Source organism: Podarcis muralis, chromosome 3 (genome assembly GCF_964188315.1).
Source record: "Podarcis muralis chromosome 3, rPodMur119.hap1.1, whole genome shotgun sequence".
Taxonomy (NCBI): domain Eukaryota; kingdom Metazoa; phylum Chordata; class Lepidosauria; order Squamata; family Lacertidae; genus Podarcis; species Podarcis muralis.
This window is the reverse complement of record NC_135657.1, coordinates 99,965,281-99,986,369: the sequence shown is the minus strand read 5'-3', so window position 1 is coordinate 99,986,369 and position 21,089 is coordinate 99,965,281. Positions and strand designations below refer to the sequence as shown.

Here is a 21,089-nt window from a genome sequence, read left to right as displayed (position 1 = left end):
ATGATTTCCTGCAACTCACATTCAGAGACGCAATGCCTCCAGTATTGGAGGGTATCGTGCAGCCATTATGACTAGTAGCCATTGACCACCTTACATGCCTAAACAGCCATGCAAGTTGGTGGCCACCATTATGGAATGAATTCCATAGTTTAGCTAAGCACAATTAAAAAACCTTTGATTTGTCTAGAATCTCCCAACATCCAGAATTGTTCATTGGGTGATTCTGGGTTCTAGTATTACGAGAGTGAGAGGAAAAACTCCCTCCCCTTCTCTTTTCTTCATACCATGCATAATTGTAATGTCTCCTCTTTTTCATACCCTTTTCCCTAAACTACAATGCACCAAATGTTGTGACCTTTCTTCAAAGAGGAGTTGCTGTAGGCCCATGATCACTTTGGTTGCCCTTTTCTGCACATTTCCCAACTCCACAATATCCCTATTGAGATGTGCTGACCAGAACCATTCCCAGTCTTCCAAGAGTGTTCGCACCAGGGGACTTTTATAATGGCATTATGACATTGGCGGCTTTATTTTCAATCCCTGTCGATGGGTTTTTTCCACAGCAGCTGCACACGGGGTCAACATTTCACAAAGGATGTCTTTGTAGGGTTAATGTGATTACAGAAAGCAATGATGGAAACAATTTTGTTTTTTGTAAGGTTATCAATCAGGATTATCAATCGGGCTAACAAAGTTGTGTATATGCAAGCAATGGAGGTCCATGGTATTATCAGTACATATTATCCCGAACTGCAGTTCAGTTAGTGCAATTGGTAGCTCTGCAAGTAACTCCCTGAAGTTTATTGGTTCCTAGTGGGAGAGGTGAAGAAAGCGAACTCAAGTACTGTACGAATATAATATGATTATAACAGGTGTTTCCTGAGCTTGTGTAGCTGTTACTTCTCTTTCCATCCACTCAGACCTTTAGGCACAGTAATGCTGGAAAATCACATGCTTCCCTTGTTTGAACGCAAGAGCTTCTGGATTCTGTTAAAATGTTTGAACGCAAGAGCTTCTAGATTGAATGCTTCTTGTTTGAACACAAGAGCTTCTGGATTCTGTTAAAATGTTTGAATGCAAGAGCTTCTAGATTGAATGCTTCTTGTTTGAACGAAAGAGCTTCTAGATTCTGTTAAAATGCAAGAGTTCAATATACAACAGAATCTAGAAGCTCTTGTGTTCAAACAAGGGTAGCATGTGATATTACTGTATTTTTTGCTCTATAAGACTCACTTTTTCCCTCCTAAAAAGTAAGGGGAAATGTGTGTGCGTCTTATGGAGCGAATGCAGGCTGCGCAGCTATCCCAGAAGCCAGAACAGCAAGAGGAATTGCTGCGATCCCTCTTGCTGTTCTGGCTTCTGAGATTCAGAATTTTTTTTTTCTTGTTTTCCTCCTCCAAAAACTAGATGCGTCTTGTGATCTGGTGCATCTTATAGAGTGAAAAATACGGTATGCTTCCGTACATAATGTTGCTCCCCCCCCCCCCATGAAGGTGGGCTTCCACATTACAATTATGGGAAATACCGCATAACTGTTGCTTTCTGCCCCCACCCTCCAATGGCTGTATGAATCAGTCCTCAGAAAAGTTCCAAAGTGTTAAATGGAAGTCCTGAAACTTGTGAACTGAAATAAGCCGTGTCCTTATGTTAACTCTTGTCATCCTTTCTTCGGATGCTGTGGAAGAAGCAATTTGGCGCTTGTTTGTAGCATCGATTTGCGGGTGTAACATTGCCCTTTCTTGTTCCCCGGCTGCTCTTGTTGTTCAGCCTAACGTGACATGACCGGCATATGATGCGGTATGAAACACCCAGCAGGAGGACGTTATCCACTGGCAGTCATGTTTATGTATTACAGCAGTGCAAACAAACCCATTTCCCGGCTCTTTCTGTCACATGCATACAGTGCCACTGTTCATATAATCCACTGAGTGACATTATGAGGTTTTCGTGTACTCTGAGCAGACTGGAAAACTGAATGCATTATGCAAAAAAAAAGGGGGGGGGGATGTTCTTATTCCTTACCAAAATAATAGAAGAGCTGCAGAAATCGGCAGCTCATTCCCTAGACTCGTTATAGTGTCTAGCAGTTGTCAGCCCATACAGGCTTGGGGGGAAAAAATACTCTCCAACTGTCCCAAAGTACACTGCAAATTTGCAAATAAATAGCTTTATGCCCTAACAAAAATATGTCAGAACTACAGATAATGAAAGGATATTTATGCTTCCTTGGAATAAAAGTAGCTAATTAGCTAATGTCGGTACAATACTTGGAAGGAGAAAACATTTCAGTGCTGTTGTTGTTTTGCCCAAAGATAAATAAATGTAAGTTGATTTGCATTTAAAAAACGACAACAGATGGAATACATAGTTTCAATGATCGTCTTCAGAAATGGATCAGACCCTTGTAAGGGCAAGGATAACAAACCTCCCACTAGAAATGTGATCGTTGCAATAAAAAAGGGATCCTAAAGCTATTAGATTATTGGGGAAGGGGTGCTGAAGTAAAATACAGTGCAGTGATACTTTAATTTGTTCACAAAGCTTCTGCACCAGTTTTGAATGTTTCTTGGAGTTGGCCAAGAGGTAGAAATCCCATTCCCACTGCTGTGGTTATTTTGACCGAAAGACACCTGGTATTTTTGGCAGACATTTTGCTTTCCATAGGTTTATATCTTAGAGACATTATGGCATTCTATAGGAGTTCTATGAGCTCTGCTTCCTCTTTTTTCCTTAAATGTGCGTGTACCCAATTCCTGGGCTAGAATATTAAATTCACCTGAGCTAATGCTCTTTTTTTTTTTTTTTTGTATGTAGTGAAGTCTGTTGACTTACTGTTTTCACGTAGTATGGAGTCTGCCCGAGATGTTTTCCCCAAAGGGTGACCTAGTAATCTCATTCTTTCAGCATGTCTCCAACTCACAGTTGCTTAGCTTCCTCTTAGAATTTTTCTGAGAATACGGTGAGTTACAGTTTGGAGACAGGCTGAAACACAGCAAGACTGAACTTCATCATGAGAGCCAGTGGGTGGGATTCAGCTAAGCTGCCGAATGTGCAGAATGAGTTCTGCTTGTGCAACAGGACTTTCCTTCTTTTCTCCCCGCTGCGCACACTCCTTATTCTGCCCTTGAGGGTTCAGGGACCCCAAAGAATAGATCTGAAGGAGGATGGAAGTCACATTGCACAAGCAGACCTCGTTCCTAACACATACCCTACTTAACGCTATGTTGAATTCCACTCAGTATGCACATTGATAATGCTTTAGACATTAACCAAATGCATGTTTTTTCAGCCTGGGCTTTGCGGTCACAAATGGTTGCCTGGGAAGTTCAGTGAATTGTTGTTATTGTGCATTATGTATTTTTTGTGTGGTTTTAGACATGAAATTTAAAATGTGTTTAATTATTGTAAGGGACGCGGGTGGCGCTGTGGGTTAAACCACGGAGCCTAGGACTTGCCTATCAGAAGGTCAGCGGTTCGAATCCCCGCGACGGGGTGAGCTCCCGTTGCTCAGTCCCTGCTCCTGCCCACCTAGCAGTTCGAAAACACGTCAAAGTGCAAGTAGATAAATAGGTACCGCTCTGGCGGGAAGGTAAACGGCATTTCCGTGCGCTACTCTGGTTCGTCAGAAGCGGCTTAGTCGTGCTGACCACATGACCCGGAAGCTGTTTGCGGATGAACGCCGGCTCCCTCGGCCAATAAAGCGAGATGAGCGCCGCAACGCCAGAGTCGTCTGCGACTGGACCTAATGGTCAGCGGTCCCTTTGCCTTAACCTTTAATTATTGTAAGGTTTGTATTTATTATATTGTACAACAGTCTGGGCTCCCATTGGAAAGAACAGGGGGATAAACAAAAATAAGAACAATAGTCATAGTAATCATAGTATTTTAGACTACTGAGTTTTTACGGGGAGACCAGTGTCAAAGTTTTCCCTTAATCTCAAAGGCCACTGGATGACCTTGGGCTAGGAACTTTTTCCACTTAACCAAACCTACACAGCATAGTTTTGAGAATCAAAAGGATAAAAACCACAACTGAGAAAAATATTGATTGATCCTGCATTGCACTTGGAGAAACTAAAATGCTTAAAGATGCTTCATATGGCAACGTTTGAGAACTCTTGCCCTAAAAGGTCGCTCTGTTGGATGAATCAGCAGTGGTTGTATGAAAACACTGACTGAGATCTTGGCCTAACCAGCAATCCAGAGCATGGAAAAGGTACCTATATCGACACTTTGAGATATAGACGCCATTCTCTTTAACTCAGAACTATAATGAGTTGGCATGCCAGCAAGTGAGATTCTCTTCAGAACTAGCAATAAGTTTGTAATTTATTCTCTTTCTAATCAGTAATCCTAAAACATGTTCCAGCAGTGTGCCAGAAAGTTTGAAACACCTACAGAGCTCATATTCCACAAAAGTAGTTATCAGTTTAGAATAAAAAGGTAAAGGTAAAGGGACCCCTGACCATTAGGTCCAGTCGTGGCCGACTCTGGGGTTGCAGCGCTCATCTCGCTTTATTGGCCGAGGGAGCCAGCGTACAGCTTCTGGGTCATGTGGCCAGCATGACTAAGCCACTTCTGGCGAACCAGAGCAGCGCATGGAAACGCCGTTTACCTTCCCGCCGGAGAGGTACCTATTTATCTACTTGCACTTTGCCGTGCTTTTGAACTGCTAGGTGGGCAGGAGCTGGGACCGAGCAACAGGAGCTCACCCCGTCGCAGGGATTCGAATTGCTGACCTTCTGATCAGCAAGTCCTAGGCTCTGTGGTTTAACCCACAGTGCCACCCACGTCCCAGTTTAGAATAGGCTATGATAAACATAGACATGGAAATGCACTGTCTTTTAGAGAATTAATGGTGTCAGCAGCTACTGATGATGCTATCAGTTTCACTGGGCATTTACTTTAAGCTTTTATAGCAGAAACATAATTTAATTCCCTAGCTTTATATTTATTTACTTTTCTGAATGGTTCTTTCTTTCCTTCTGTTTTTTTTTAAAGTCTTATCTTAAGTAGAAAAGGAATGCTAGAACAAAATCTATGACATATATTTAACATGCTTTGCATGTATACAGTAAAATTCAAATAAAACCCACATAATAAACATTATAAAACACTGAACCAAAAACTAATAAATCAAGACTTTTAAAAGAGCACAACCAAAATCCCCACAGATGTTGGCCATTGTCAGGGGTCCTTAAAAAGGGAGGGCCACAGTTGGGGTGGCATATATCATTGATACTAATAGAGCTCTCAGTTCTCTATTATTTTTATAGCTGAAACAGCACCATCCTCACATGGGCAGAGGTTTTTTTAAGCAGAGGTTGGATGGGCATCTGTCATGGATGCTATAGCCAAGATTCCTGCATTGCAGAGGGTTGGACTAGATGACCCTTAGGGTCCCTTCCAATTCTATGAAGCCCAAGGATTGCAGAAGTACAAAAAAAATCTTGAAGAAATAACTTTGCCAATCGGTTGTGCGTAGTCTCTCCTGTAGATCTCAATGAGGGGAGACAGAATTCTTCAGTTTTTACGGTCCCAAACTATATACTCACATATCCTTTTCTATCCTCTATCCAGGCAAGCAAGAGGTACAGTGGTACCTCAGGTTACAGGCGCTTCAGGTTACAGACTCCGCTAGCCCAAAAATAGTACCTCGGGTTAAGAACTTTGCTTCAGGATGAGAACAGAAATCACGCGGTTGTGGCGCGGCGGCAGCGGGAGGCCCCATTAGCTAAAGTGGTACCTCAGGTTAAGAACAGTTTCAGGTTAAGAACAGACCTCCAGAATGAATTAAGTTCTTAACCCGAGGTACCACTGTATTTTACCAGCACAGGCATCCAAAGCAGTCAATAAACCACACTGCTTATGAATCCTATGCACCCCAAGTTACATCATTTTGTACTGTGTGCAGCCCCACATTGAAATAATTGGTGGTTTGGGTTTGCTCCTGGTCTTCAGGAATGAGAGCAGTTGGCAAAAGACATGCTTAAGCAGAAGACTGGTGTAATGTAAAAGGTGAGCTCACACTGAGAGGAGCGTATTATTGAAAATAAAAGACTAGTCCTCATTTCCTGACACCTAAAGCTCCACTCCAGGAAACGTGGCCCTTGTCAGAGTTCCCACTAGTATAACACTTAAATAACATGAAATTGTGCAGTAGCATTTCTTGATCCCAGTCTGTTGTGTGGCACTTTCAGTAATTACAGCTAAGGAATGTATTAACGGGTGGCTGGCATTCTAGTCTGTAATTCCAGCTTGCCTCTCAGGGGGGTCTTTAGGTATTAAGGGTTGCTGGATCTTACTCTCAACTTTTAAAAAAGGGCAGAGAAGCTGCTAGCCTAAGACATTTGCATTTAGGTCTGATGGTACACTTGGCATTATTTATTTCTTTGATCCCATGGTGGATATTGATGTGTGTTAGAATATGCGGAGAGCTGTGTAAATAGCAGCTTAGATTCCACTGAGAGCTCCAATACCAGGTTTCCTGCGTTTTCCATTACCCCTTCATATGAGAGAATTATCTGGCTATTTCTGTGCATGCTCACTATAAATATTCTGTGATGGCAATATAAGCACAACTGAACACTCATTGCAACATCTGTCCTGTCCTCTAACTCCTGCCCCTAAGCCTTCTTATCAACAGTGCAATAGCCCTTGCACAATATTGTGGGCTCATTTGCAATAAACGTTGGAGCCATCATTTCAGCAAGTGCATATGGGAAACTTGCATCAACATGCATTATAATTCTGCCATAGACAGTCTTCAAATCAGGATCTTAAAAAGGAATATTGGTTCTTAGTGATGGGATTGTATCTTCGAAAACGATACCCTGATGCAACTTTTCCATGTAGTTTAATGAAACATTCCCATGAAAACGGGATGTGCTGCTAGAATTAGATAAGTGGGCCTTGCAACAAAATGTTGCAGCGCCAAATTGCTTCATGTTGAAGGTTCCAGCCGCTCTGTTCTGTTTCCCTTCCTCCAGTTTCCTGTTCCTCCCACCAACAGTCAGCCAACATTCAGTGCTCAGTGAGCATTTTCAGTCCTCTTTGGAGTGCTTTTGAGGGGGCTTTCCTTCCAGGATGTTTCCCCCAAAGATTTTGCTGTTGTTCTGTAAGTCTTAAGGTTTCCCATGAGGATATGTCCCTCATGTTCATGGATGCTGCAGTTTGGGTTTCATAAGGGCTAGCACTTGGCAAACTGAGGTTGCTTGTTAGCATATACCTGGGATGGGAACCTATGGCCCTCTCAATGTTACTAGGCTACAACTCCCATCATTCCTGACCTTTGGCCATGGTGGCTGCTGCTGCTGGGAGTCTGGTATTATCCCAAATACCTGAGTGATAATTACCATCTTTGTAACCATCTTTGCCTTTCCAGTTCAACAGCAGTGATTCATTATTATGTTATGCACAGAGTATTTTTTGAAAAAGAAGGAAGGTGCAGTTTGTGTTTCGGTAGCTCCTACATTACTCCTACCAAATGCACTATAATGCAGATAAGAGAAATGGGCAGTGCCAAAATTCCGTGCAGAAAAGGGAAGATCTAGAAACTGAGAGGTTTATTTTGTACCTCTTTAAAAGGTACTAATTTCTTGGGATCACCGCCACTCCTGGCCTGGACAATGGTTTGTTGCTGAGCGATATGTTAAAAGTGAGAATGTAACTTAATCAAAGGCAGCTGATGCCATCAGAAAATTGCTAGCATTGTCCTGCTTTCGTGTTCCACATTTTTTAAAAAAGTCTGGTTCCTTGAATTTTACCTTTTAGCATTTATGCTTTCAAAAAAATCCCACTTCCTCGTGGTGTTCCCTTCTAAGGTGTTCTCTTCTCTTGTTGTGTTTCTCTGGAAGCCCCTTGACTGCCTTGTGTACAATTCTTGGGGGGGGCAGTCGATATGGTTCAGAAAACAAAGTATTCCAGATGGGATTTACAATAATAGACTTCCACATTAAACTACACACAAATAACATTATGAATGCTAGTAATATGGAGGGCTTACGTTGTTGATCCTTTTTTGTTTTAAGCCTCTGGGTCATTTTCTATTCCCTTAAATTGCAGAAAACCAGATAGCATACTCGCTCTTCAAATAGGATTGGAAGGTGGAAGTGAATAAACAGCTCCCTTTCTTATGTGTGCAGATAGTATTGACTCCTTGTACTCCACTGGTCTGATTGTTTGCTTCTCCTGCTTCCATTCCTGGGGGGCGGTTTGCTATGCACCTTCATTGCTGGAATGCCCCACCCGTTTGTCTGATGCTGGGTGCTCCCTTTGCAAGAGGCTTCTAGCTGGTCTCTCTGAGTCTTGGCTTCAGTGAGCAGCCAGAGCTCTTGCCAGCTGCCTGAAATCCTAGAAGCACTTACTAATTATCCTATTTGCAGTTCATTCCTCTCTTAGCTATGCTAGGAATTGGGCTGCCGTCCCACAGTTAGTAGTCAGGGTCATCTTGCCCCCATTACTGTCGGTTGTTTGGCTAGGGTTGTCTTACGATTCTGTCCAGCCTCCAGGCAGATATAGAGTCACTTTTCTGCGTTTCCTCTTTATTATAGGTTTCTTTCATATAAATATAATACTTGGATGTCGTGGAACTCCCTAACTGTTGACATCAGGCAGGTGCCTACACAACACTTCTCAGCACCTGCTAAAAACATTTTTGTTTTGACAAGCCTGTCTGATATGTAGAACGCTAGCATGTGCTTTAATCTTTTCTCTTCTTTTTTGAGCTCACAGTTGATTTTAATTTTTTTTAATGTTTCGAACAGTTGGTTTTTAACTGCTTTTGCTGATAATCTCATTGTTAATGTTCTTTTTTCTAAACCGCTTTGATGTTTTGCTTTGTTTTTGCAAACAGATTTTCATAATTAATCAATAAATAAATAATAATGGTCCATCACAGAATGGATATGTTGTTACACGTCACCCCAATTTCCACCAAGCGGCTTCGTAAGATTCCCGGAGCTCCAGGCACTCACCCAGGTCTTATTTGGCTTATTTACACATAGGACACGGGTGGCGCTGTGGGTTAAACCACAGAGCCCAGGACTTGCTGTTCAGAAGGTTGGTGGTTCGAATCCCCGCGACGGGGTGAGCTCCCATTGCTCAGTTCCAGCTCCTGCCAACCTAGCAGTTCAAAAGCACGTCAAAGTGCAAGTAGATAAATAGGTACCGCTCCGGCAGGAAAGTAAACTGTGTCTCCGTGCGCTGCTCTGGTTCGCCAGAAGCGGCTTAGTCATGCTGGCCACATGACCCAGAAGCTGTACGCTGGCTTCCTCGGCCAATAAAGCGAGATGAGCACCGCAACCCCAGAGTCAGTCACGACTGGACCTAATGGTCAGGGGTCCCTTTACCTTTACCTATTTACACATATTTACACCTAAAGTCTTCAGTGAAGAGAGTTCAGAGAATTACATCTCAAGAGGGGCTTGTTCCCCCAGCGGTGCAGCACCGGATTCCAAAGGCACCCTGAGCACCATCTTCATGCCTCTGACCCAGGCTGCCAAGAGGATCCTGTCCCTGTATGACCTCTGCCCGGAGTTCCTCTTCCAGCCTTCTCCTTTCCAAAGACCTTTGCGGGGGGGGGGGGGGACAACGGGATCCAAGTATCAAGTAAAATGACAGGGACCCTTTCCTGTTTTCCCATGTCATAGGAACTGAAGTCCTAAACCTTTCTCCTCCTACAGTAACCATGGGAACCCTCCCCTCTCTGTGCTGGGAAGTTCTAGCTTTGATTATGGTTTTCATTGATGGGTTAATGACTTGCTCGCAGCACCTTTTGTCATTCTTAGTCATTCTTAAGGCGAAGCCCTAACCTGGAAAATAAGCTTATCCTATATTTTTTTCACTGGTCTGGCATCTTCCCTTCAATACTCCCACTGTTATCTAAATTCTACCATTTATTAATTTCTAACATGCACTAACTCTAGCAGTTATGGGTGCCCTTGCACCCCCAAAGTCTTGTTACCCCAGATCTGTATCTGTGTCAGGAGAGAAAGAGAAAGAGTCGAATCCAGACTTAGCCAATGGGATTCATTGTCATGCTGACACAATCATTCTGTCTGTGGTTCTGTCGCTGCAAGCATTCCTGCTTGCCAAAACGAAGGATCTACTCTCTCTTCCCACTGCAGGCTATTCTGGAGTTTCTCTCAACCCTCCAGAGCAGATATTTGGGGTTGTGCAGAGTGCTTACTTTTGGATGCATTGGAGGGATAATCAGCATAATCCTCTTTAAACAATTTCCATTGTAAATGTCGGTGCAGTTCAGATTATTTACTTTAAATAGAGAGAGCCGCAGCAATCATTTAGTAAAAGCAATCTATGAAAGTAGAAAACTGATTGGGGGGAAAGCTTGCTGAAATTCCTTCACTTGGCTCCCAAAGCTCCAAACCAACTTGACACCAGTGGGAAACGCTTTGTAGGACTTCAGCTCCCTAAACTTTACACTTTGACACTATGGTTATTGCCTATTGACAATTAGGAACCTGACGCATACTTCCCAACTGAATGCCTAAAATAACAGAAGGGCTAAGTAAAGGGTTAAGTCTGGATTGAGGGGCTCTGAATTGTGCTCCAATTCACTCCCTCGCCCTCTTGTTCAGTGGCAGTAATAGAGATGTGTAATTTGTTGGGAGGGCAACTTAAGATAGATACTGCAAAGCCTTTTAATATTAACGTGCCTTACATTGTAATCCTATACTCAGAAGTAGGGCCCGTAGTGTTCCATGGGGCTTTCTCCCAGGAAAGTGGACATAATTTTGTGAAGAAATTAAAAATGGGATAGTCCCATCTGGAGCATCCGTGGGGGTTCACTGTATACCACAATAGCAAAAAAAAAAAAAAGAAAAGAAAAGAAAAAAAAGAAGGAAAAATGTGCTGTCTTTCTGGCCCTGCTCACATTTTTTTTGCAATCTAAAAGTCCTGACCAGAGGTCATTTTATAAACTATTCTTCCTTCCTAAAAGCAAGAAGTGAGATCTCATTCCCTCTCACTGTTTCCTAAGAAATTTCTTCAAGAGAGCTGAAATTGGGGGAAGCACATGGGCTGAACATTAGAAACAGTTATAGGATATCCAAACCAGCATAATGCTAGCTCTCTACAAAGGAATCAGAGAACCCATGCTAACTGCTTATAAGAAATGAAAGCAAAATTCTGCTATTAAAACACCAAAGGGAGATGTTCTTTCTTATATACAACAAAGGCATATGAAGGCAGGGAATTGGCCTCCTGAGGAGCTATTGTTTCTGCCTTGAGGTAGCCCAGAAGAATATCCCTGTGGACTTTTGAGGTTAAGTTTCAAGATTTCTTTTGTTAGATTAATGTGTCTTCCAAAAAGTCGTGTTAGCTCAAAAGAGTCTGTGAAAATGTGATCGGCATACGAGGAGGGTTCACACATGAGAGAGCTCTTTGTGTCAATAACAAAAACAGACATAGGCAGTTTTGATTTCTGCAAGCAGCAAAGAAAGAATGGGATACTCAGAAGACTGTCAAATTTTAGTCATGGTGTAGTTGAGGGGGGGAAACACCAACTACTTGCTTTTTATCTTTTTGGTGATTCAATCCCTGTTTATCTTTTTAAGGAATCACACAGCGTTCTCCTCATTGATGTTTTTATGCTTTTGATTTATGTGTTCTGTGTGTAGTTTATCTAGCAGTGGGCTCTTGTCTTTTGTAATTTCTCTCTCTCCACACAGTCCTGTGAGGAGGGAGATTGGTGTTGAGTGATACACAAGATATCATCTTTCTCGCACATGCCCAGAGATGTAACGTCACCTGGAGACTGAAATTTGAAATACCCAAGTCCATCTTTGCCAAAGCATGACTTACTCCTAAATCCAATATATGAATGATGCGCATCATGTTCTCACATATACCTTGACTTAAGTGAGAAGCAAACGGAAGTCTAGTTTAGAAAAACAGCTTCATGTATGTGTACATTAGAGATGGGTCATCTGTGGCTGGAGCTGATAGTCCAGCAATGTCCATAGGGCCACAGCTTCCACACCCTGACATACCGTATTTATTCGAATCTAATGCTCACCATTTTTTGGCCAAATTACGTTGCAAAAATTAAGGTGTGCATTGGAGTCAATGGAAGGTTTACATTTGCCAGCTAATACTTTTTTTGGTTTCAAGGTTGTGAAAAATTGAGGTGCGCATTAGATTCGATGGTGCATTAGACGCGAGTAAATACGGTACATGGTGTGCTTACCACGTGCTCAAATGTATTTCTTAATGGTTTGTGCTTTGTAAGAAGATTTACGGTGGACAGCAGCCATTCTCTTCTTAAAGTAATTGGATCTGTTTGCATTAAGAAACACAAGGGAAAACATATCGTTGGAACGAGGCAACTGCCAGGAGGTAGCGTGTGACATCGAGAGGCTGGAGGACAGACCTGTGTGTGCATTTGGCCTCTTCCTGTTTCGGGGGCGGCTCAGGGGCTGGTTAAACTTTGGTTACCAGATTTTTTTCAATGAATCTGGGGGCACTTTTCAACTTCAATGGATTTTGTATGGGGACTGATGTCCGGGGACTGGTCTGGTAACCTTAGGTTAAATGACCCCCATGGGCCTTAGGTTATCGACCCCTGCCTTAAGCTATCCTGCAGTCATTGGATGTGGTGGAGGATGCTGTCCTGCCTCTAGTGTTGAAGTCAAGATTCAGTTCTCAAGTCTGGCTGGCCTCTGTACCTGGAATACGAGAAGGCCACCACCTTGACTTTGCCTCAGGCAGCAAAATATCTTGGACTAGCCTTGCATATAAAGAGGATTGTTTATATTACGTACATCCTCTTACGCACCATGCTGAAACAAACCCGAGGTGAAATTTGATTTCCTTGCAATCAAAGTTCTGGATCTTCAAGTTGCAGACTTAAAAGGAGTAAACGGGATCTGCTGCCTGGAGAAGGCTGGGGTCATGGATTTCTGCGCCCTGCAGTGCTTTCTGTCTCGCTCCGAGGCATATGCTCCTCATTCTCTGATTGTCCTGGTCCCACCCAGAACAGCTCACACTACCTCTTCCTTCCAACCATCTACCATTGCCAAAATACTCTAAAAAAACCTAAATATTGGCAACCATGGCAGACTGTGCATATCATTTTTATGAGCATGAGACTTTAACCTTTCCTGGCAGAAAAACATGGATTTATTGGGTGGCGGTTAGTGCAATCTACTCTAATGTGCTGACCTGCTCCAACAGTTGGTAGTGGTAGTACAGTAGTAAGAATAAGAATTTATTATTTATACCTCACCCATCTGGCTGGGTTTCCCCAGCCACTCTGGGCAGCTTCCAACAAAGATTAAAAATACATTAAAACATCAGTCATTAAAAACTTCCCTAAATAATCATACTTTACCTAAATAATACTTCCAGGGGGTTGGGAAAGAGACTTACCATTGTTGCTCTCCCCGACATTTGCCTTTTGCTGCTGTCAGATGGGGGAGCCAGATGAATGCCCTCTAGCCCTCCCCTCCAGACTGTATTTTAAGAGTGCAGCAAGATGAAAACATTTTTGCCGGCTTTTCGTTTTGCTTTGAATTTATGTACTTTATAACAAATTGCTGAAACTTTTATTGCAAAGAACGCAGGGTCCGGAGGATGTGGGGAAGTCCACCTGGAATATTGAAAAAACTATTGAAAGTTGGACAGAAATAACCTTTTTTTGTTTTTTATTACTTCTTTTTGTATTTGTTTCTTGCACTTTCTTATTGTTATCTTGTGTTTAGGAACCTAAGAAAAGAAACTCAATAAAAAATATTTTTTTAAAAAAATGAATTTATGTACTTTAGCCTAGATGGTTTCTTTTTCGTGATGTTGAATTTATTGTTTGCTAAATTGTTTATTTTTTGTTATTTTGAATTTAGTGAGATTTTCAGTATTTTGTGTATTTATATTTCCAGTGTTCTCTATTTTGATGTTTTGAGGGTTTGCTATAAGCCGCTTTGAGCACAACTCATTATGGGAAAGTGGCATATGCATATAATCAATCAATCACATGTTGTTGGGCTATATTCCTCGACCGCTGACCATGCTGCCTTAGATGCATGAGAGTTGTACTTCAAAACATCTGGAAGTTACCAGGTTGCGGAAGACTGCTTTAGTGTATACTGAGCCCTACCATAATTTATATAGAAAGGATACTGGACATAAAGCTATCTTTGGAGCATTGAAAAACAATGTGAATCCATGGAAATGCATTCTGTGCTCTCACCTTACTGCATTGCAAGCAGCGGGGAGCCAGTTTCCAGTGTGTACATGTGTCTTCACATTGAGTAAGTCACTAGAGAAAGAGCTTGGAAAGCTCTCTGTGTTCGTTTACTGTTCTGGTGCATATGCTGTAAGGGCAGATTGTTTGGATTAAGAAATAATTTAGTGTTCCTGACTTAGATACCTCTTAGAAGTTCTGGTGGTGATTTATTGGCATTAAACTGCAGCACCCCTAGAAAGAAACCTTAGCAGAAACAGATTCATTACAGACTTCTCAGACCCTTCCAGATGGAAGTTTCAAGTGTGGTCAGACGTTGAGCTTTAAAGAATGATGAATCGCTGGAGGTCAACAAGTAGAGGCAACATCAGCTGCCTCCTCCACATGCTCACTTTTAGAAGGATGCACACATGAAAATCCCTATTTCAGGTGAATCGGTAAGCAGTACTTGTGCTTGTACACCGGTCCTGCTCCCCCATCCATGCATTCACTTTGACACAGATGAATACATGAGCAGTCCTAGCACCAGTTGATCAACCAAAGATGTCTTAGCCCAGCTTTCACCAAACTGATGTCCTCCAGATGTTTCAAACTGCATCTCCCATTAGCTGTTGCCAGCACAGCTGCTCTGGCTAGCTGTTCTTGTCTGCTGAGCTCTCAGTGTGCGGGGAAAAATAGATGTTAAAAATTGTGCCTTGGGTGGGATGAGAAAGCAGATATAGACTCGCCTATAGGCAAAGGATGGAATATTCAAAATAAACACTATTTTCAACCAGAGAAGACTTCTGTATGAATCTGCTGCTTGGGAATTAATAATGTTGTATTGAAATGTGCTGCAGTTTTGAAACAATTTGACATGCTCGTTTAAGCTACAAAGAAGTGCTTTCAGAGGACCATACTTAGGTGAGGAATATGTTGAAGACAAGAATATATAATTTTAGATGGGAAGGGGAAAGGAATCCTGGATTGCAGGCTGGTGTGTGCTAGGAATGGGGAGGACCAATCAACTTTTAAAAGTGCCTTTGAGAAGTTTAGGAGTGAAGAACAAAAACAGCAACGAAGGCAACAAAAATACTTCCTCATTTTTCTTTCTCTGGCCTTGGAGGTTTCAAGAAACGTGACTTATCTATAAATAAGGGGAATTTATAAATAAAAAAAAGTGATTCTCGCGCCAAGCTTGTAAACTGATCTCTGTGTTGGTTTCCGTTGACAGATAACAAATATGCTCCTGCAGTCACTCTCAATGGTTTCATCTTTATTCTTGGAGGAGCCTATGCACGAGCGACCACCATCTATGACCCAGAAAAAGGCAATATCAAAGCAGGCCCCAACATGAACCACTCCAGGCAGTTCTGCAGGTGAGACCAAACACACACACACACACAAAAACAATTGAATTACTAGCACCTCAATATGTTTTTTTCTTCTGGAGGAAATTATTACGTTAAGGTGGGAATGGGAGTGCATGTGTGTTTAAGACTTTTAGTGTTCTCTGGGCTACACTAATAGAAATATTACCTGGCTATGATCACTCTAAATCCTTTCCCTTGGTATCTCGACATCAAGATCTCTCTGTTGTGAGACTGACAGGCCCTGTTATATACAGTGGTGCCTTGGTTTATGAACTTAATCCGTTCCGGAAGTCCGTTCTTAAACCAAAGTGTTCTTAAACCAAGGCATGCTTTCCCATAGGAGCGGGGGACTCAATTTACAAATGGAACACACTCAACAGGAAGCGAAACATGTTCTTATTCCAAGGCAAAGTTCACAAACCAAAACACCTACTTCTTTAGTTTGCAGCGTTCTTAATCCAAGTTGTTCATAAACTAAGCTCTTCTGAAACCAAGGTACCACTGTACTGTATACTTAAGAACTGGAATGGTCTGGAGGCCAGACTTGGGTGTGCATGTGTTTTGTCCAAATCTGAAACACAGCTAGTGATACCCACGTTATAGGGGTTAGCATAAGATGGACACACGTCGACCAAGTGTTGCTTCTTATAAAAATCACTCTATAGTGGTTAACCAAAATGACTGCAGGTGAACCACTATCTGGAAGCAGAGGAGGACTGTGAAGGCTGAAGGAAGCTTTGTGAGTTACATATAAGTCGCGAGCTTATCTTGCTTACCCATGTTATGCACCAAAATGCCCTGAAGGACATCTAGAATGTTTAGAAAATCAGGGGGGAACTGCTGCTTAAAGATTAATATGAGATGCATCAATTAAATTCAGATAAACAAAGTTCCAGTGATGTGCGTTCTGCAATATTTGTGACAGCAGGTTTGTGTTTGGGACCGAGGACAAAACACACTTTTTTCATGGAACCTGTAGAATCTCACATTAAATGTGAGCAAGGCAGAAGAAAGTGTTACCGTTTTGTCCCATGCTTAACACTTGTATCAAAGCTGTGAATAGAGCTTTAATGCAAGCACATCACTGACCTCATGGATTGCTGTTTATGTCACAGCATGTTAGAGAAAGATGAAATCTGGCATCCCTGTTGTACAATGTCAGGGGAAGAGCCAGTTTGTTCTCTGGACAGCTCAGAGCTGATTCCCATTTAGGATTAATTTCCCATCTGGCAGGCATAGGCAATCTCTGCTTTGTTACAAATTGCAATTATTATTATTTGCCTTTTGTTCCAACTGTATTAAACTTTTTTCCCTTTTAACCTATGTATATGTAAGCCAATTAATTTAGTAGACATTTCATTAATCTGGTAAAGTGAGCTTTAATCCACAAAATCCACAATACATGTGCGTTAAGTCTTTGGAATGGGGTTATAACATTTTTATACATCATAAACTGCATATGCATAAAATTAGACATGCTTATAACACTATTTAATTATTAATTTTTATAAATACTCAATATTAAAACCAGAAAACTTGATTATTTACACCAATAGAGCTTTCCCACAACATGATCACTTTGTACAAGAATAAACGGTTATTCACAATTCCATTTTTCATTATAATGTTCTCCATTTTTTAGTGTCCCTGATTTGATAGTTCTCAGACTTTTAAAAATTAAATATTTTAAGTTGGCTTATAAGCATTTTTCCATGCTCTTAGAATAGAGAACCCTTGCAATGGTCAATATATACAAAATATGCCATTTATTTTTTTACAGTGCATCACCTTTGACAAAATTATTTGGCACTTTTTGCCATACGGAAATGCTATAAGTATAGGAAATGGTGTGAAGCCTGTATATAGTGATTTCCATGTAGGTAGCTTTCTGCTGAGTAAAGTGAGTAAAGTGTTTCAATCGGTATAGGGGAAACAACAGAAAATCTGAAGTACAGGAGAGAGAAGAAGGGGAGCTGGGAGCGCACAAGCCTAATGTGTAGTGCATTCTCGTAACTCTAAGATGTAGTGTAGCATTAGGCCTGAATGAGACCTGAGAGCAAGTATGGCATACAAAAGTTTTCTGAGTTGAGATCTAAGGAAAAAGTCTGGAATGGAGGCTAAAGTTTAATGCATCTTAACTTTTCGGAAGGCGCTCGTCTTACTTTTGCTGGTTTCAGCAGTCCTAATAGAGGCTGCAGCTCCTATCAGATAGACTATAACAGACCCTCCAAGTGTCCCTATTTCCCAGTAACAGTCCCAGATTTACAGAAGCCGTCCCGGTTTCTGATTTGATTCCAGAATGTCCCGCTTTCCCTTAGGACGTTCCTATTTTCATCAGAGAAATGATGGAAAGTATGGAGTTATGTGACCCCCGAACCAAGGAGATTAGTAATTTTAGACGGTATGTGAAGGCAGCCCTGTATAAGGAAGTTTTTCAGTGTTTATTTTTATGTTTTTATGTATGTTGGAAGCCACACAGAGTGGCTGGAGCAACCCAGTGAGATGGGTGGGGTATAAATAATAAAAATATTACTATTATTATTGAATATGATGTCCCTACTTTCATCAGAGAAATGTTGGAGGGTATGTAATAACCTTCCTTAATAGTTTTCAGAATCCTGAGGCAAGGGTACCAGTGGCAACCTGACTTTCTTTCATCTGTTCCAGTAACTTACTTAGATCTTTATCCCAATATTCATCATACCTGCAATACTTAGTCAATGAGTTAAGCAAAAGTCCTCTATTAGTAGCAGCAGCAATGGAGGTAGAATGGGCAATAAAGCTAGTATTTAACCATACATCACAAACAGAATTTATATATTTGACTCTCCTTTTTTATTTAAAGAGTGCCCTCTCTTGGTTGCCAAGAGAATCTTGTCATGGAGCTAACATTACATTACATATTTTTTTTAAAAAAATTACAGGCCAAATCCCAGCCAAAGCTACTACGTTCCTGCTGCTTCTGTGCTAATTACAGATTTTCATTGTTCCTCTGTGTTAACAAGAGTGAAATTGAATGTAGGAGAACCCCACTGTGTCCAGGCAGTAGTTAATTATATTTTTTCTCTCAAGATTGTAAACCAGAGGCAAACAGTGCAGTACAACTGACATAACCTCCCTTGGTAATTCATTGCATTAATTATGTGGGATCTTTTTTTATTTTTTAAACAATTTTTCTTTAACCACATTTAAATTACTTTCATGTAAAAGGCCTTTAATACTACAGTTCTTTGGCCAAGATCACTTGATAGACTGGGATCTGGCCACTAATGGCAGACTTTATCCAACATTTGATAAACATATTCCCCCCCCCCCACACACACACACACACTGACAAAACTGCAGCAGTTTGTTTTTTTTTTTTTTTTTAAATATTTTTTATTGCTTTGTTTTCCAGGGTCAAAGTACAACATTAATACATCGTCAATAACACAACAAGAGCTTTTTTTTTTTTTTTTTTTACAAAGTAAAAAAACAAAAAAGAAAAAGATTCACTTTTTCAGATCCTTTTTCAACATCAACTGGACTTCCCCACATCCTCCATCCCTGCTTTCTTTACAATAAAAATCAACAGCAAATTAAAACCTTGTTTCATGTGTATTTGTATTTTCATCTAATTATTTACTCTAAAAGTTAAACTTTTCTCAAACATAACTTAGTTTCAATCATTTCCGAATCTCAATACTGAAGCTTGTTTTTCTCAAAACTTAGCAAATTCTCAACATTCATATAACTTAAAATGTTTTTGTAAATAGTCCTTAAATTTTTTCCAGTCCTCTTCCACTGCTTCTTCTCCCTGGTCTCGGATTCTGCCGGTCATTTCAGCCAATTCCATGTAGTCCATCAGTTGCGTGTGCCATTCTTCCAGTGTGGGTAACTCCTGTGCTTTCCAGTATTTGGCTATAAGGATTCTTGCTGCTGTAGTTGCATATAGAAAGAAAGTTCTATCTTTCTTTAGCACTCTCTGGCCCACAATGCCCAGGAGGAAGGCTTCTGGTTTCTTATGAAAGGTATACTTAAATACCTTTTTCAACTCGTTATAAATCATTTCCCAAAAAGCCTTCACCCTCGGGCATGTCCACCAGAGGTGAAAGAATGTTCCTTCAGCCTCCTTACATTTCCAACATTTATTATCAGACAAATGATATATCTTTGCAAGTTTGACTGGGGTCATGTACCACCTGTACATCATTTTCATAATATTTTCTTTTAAGGCACTACATGCCGTAAATTTCATACCGGTGGTCCATAACCTTTCCCAGTCTTCAAACATAATGTTGTGTCCAATATCTTGTGCCCATTTTATCATGGCTGATTTAACTGTCTCATCTTGAGTATTCCATTTAAGCAACAAGTTATACATTCTTGAAAGCACTTTCGTCTTAGGTTCAAGTAGTTCTAACTCTAATTTTGATTTTTCCTCCTGGAAACCAATTTTTTTGTCCTTTTTAAAAATCTCTAAAATTTGGGCATAATGAAACCAGTCTCGCACCTTTCCTTTCAATATTTCAAAGCTCTGCAACCTCCAAGTGTCCCCTACTTTTTCTATTATTTCACAGTATTTTGCCCAGCCACCCCCCATATTAAGTATTTTTGTGGCCTTAGCCTCTATTGGTGACAGCCACCTCGGAGTTTTGTTTTCGAGTAAGTCCTTGTATTTAGTCCAGACAATAAACAAAGATTTCCTGACAATATGGTTTTTAAATAACTTATGAGACTTTACCTTGTCGTACCACAGATATGCATGCCATCCAAAAGCATTGTTGAACCCTTCCAGATCTAGGACATCAGTGTTTTCTAGCAAAAACCAATCTTTCATCCAGCAGAGGGATGCAGCTTCATAATACAACCTTAAGTCCGGCAGGGCAAATCCCCCTCTTTCCTTTGCATCTGTTAATATTTTAAATTTTATTCGGGGCTTTTTGCCCTGCCAGACAAACTTCATAATGTCCCTCTGCCAAAAAAAAACTGCAGCAGTTTGAAACAATCCCATTTGTATGTTCAGAATGGAAGGAATAAACAAATTCTACCCCTCCAGTAAAAACATGTGCACAACAATACTTAAATGTCCATTGAAATGTTTGCAGCAGTTAGCATTGTTTACATTTTTGTTTTCCTTTCTCACATAGCAGTAACCTCTGCTCAACTACGATAATGATGTAATGGACTTTCAACAGATATTAATATCAGGGATTTTTTAAAATGACAATGTTAAGCCAAAGTTATGTAGAATTAGAAGTGGACTTCCAAAATAGAAGCAGCATAACTGGACCCAAGGACTGAAGGCAGTACACTGTTTCCTCTTAAAACATGTGTTGGGGACCTTTGCTTCTTAAGATGCTATAATTATTATTATTATTATTATTATTATTATTATTATTACCCCAGCCACTCTGGGTGGTTCCCAACAGAATATTATTAATAATAAAGCGATAAAACATCAAACATTAAAAACTTCCCTAAGCAGGACTGCCTTCAGATGTCTTCTAAAAATCAGATAGTTGTTTATTTCCTTGACATCTGATGGGAGGGCATTC

General features: G+C 40.9%; 1 protein-coding gene across 3 annotated transcripts in view; it reads left to right on the top strand.

Annotated features, from left to right (window-relative positions):
• Positions 1–21,089, top strand: part of KLHL29 (kelch like family member 29) — a 414,973-nt gene that overhangs the window by 381,322 nt on the left and 12,562 nt on the right. For all 3 annotated transcript variants that reach the window (XM_028722349.2, XM_077926403.1, XM_077926404.1), the window contains one exon: positions 15,414–15,558. In XM_028722349.2, the coding sequence (XP_028578182.2) occupies positions 15,414–15,558 (145 nt within the window). The remainder of the gene's footprint in view (positions 1–15,413; positions 15,559–21,089) is intronic.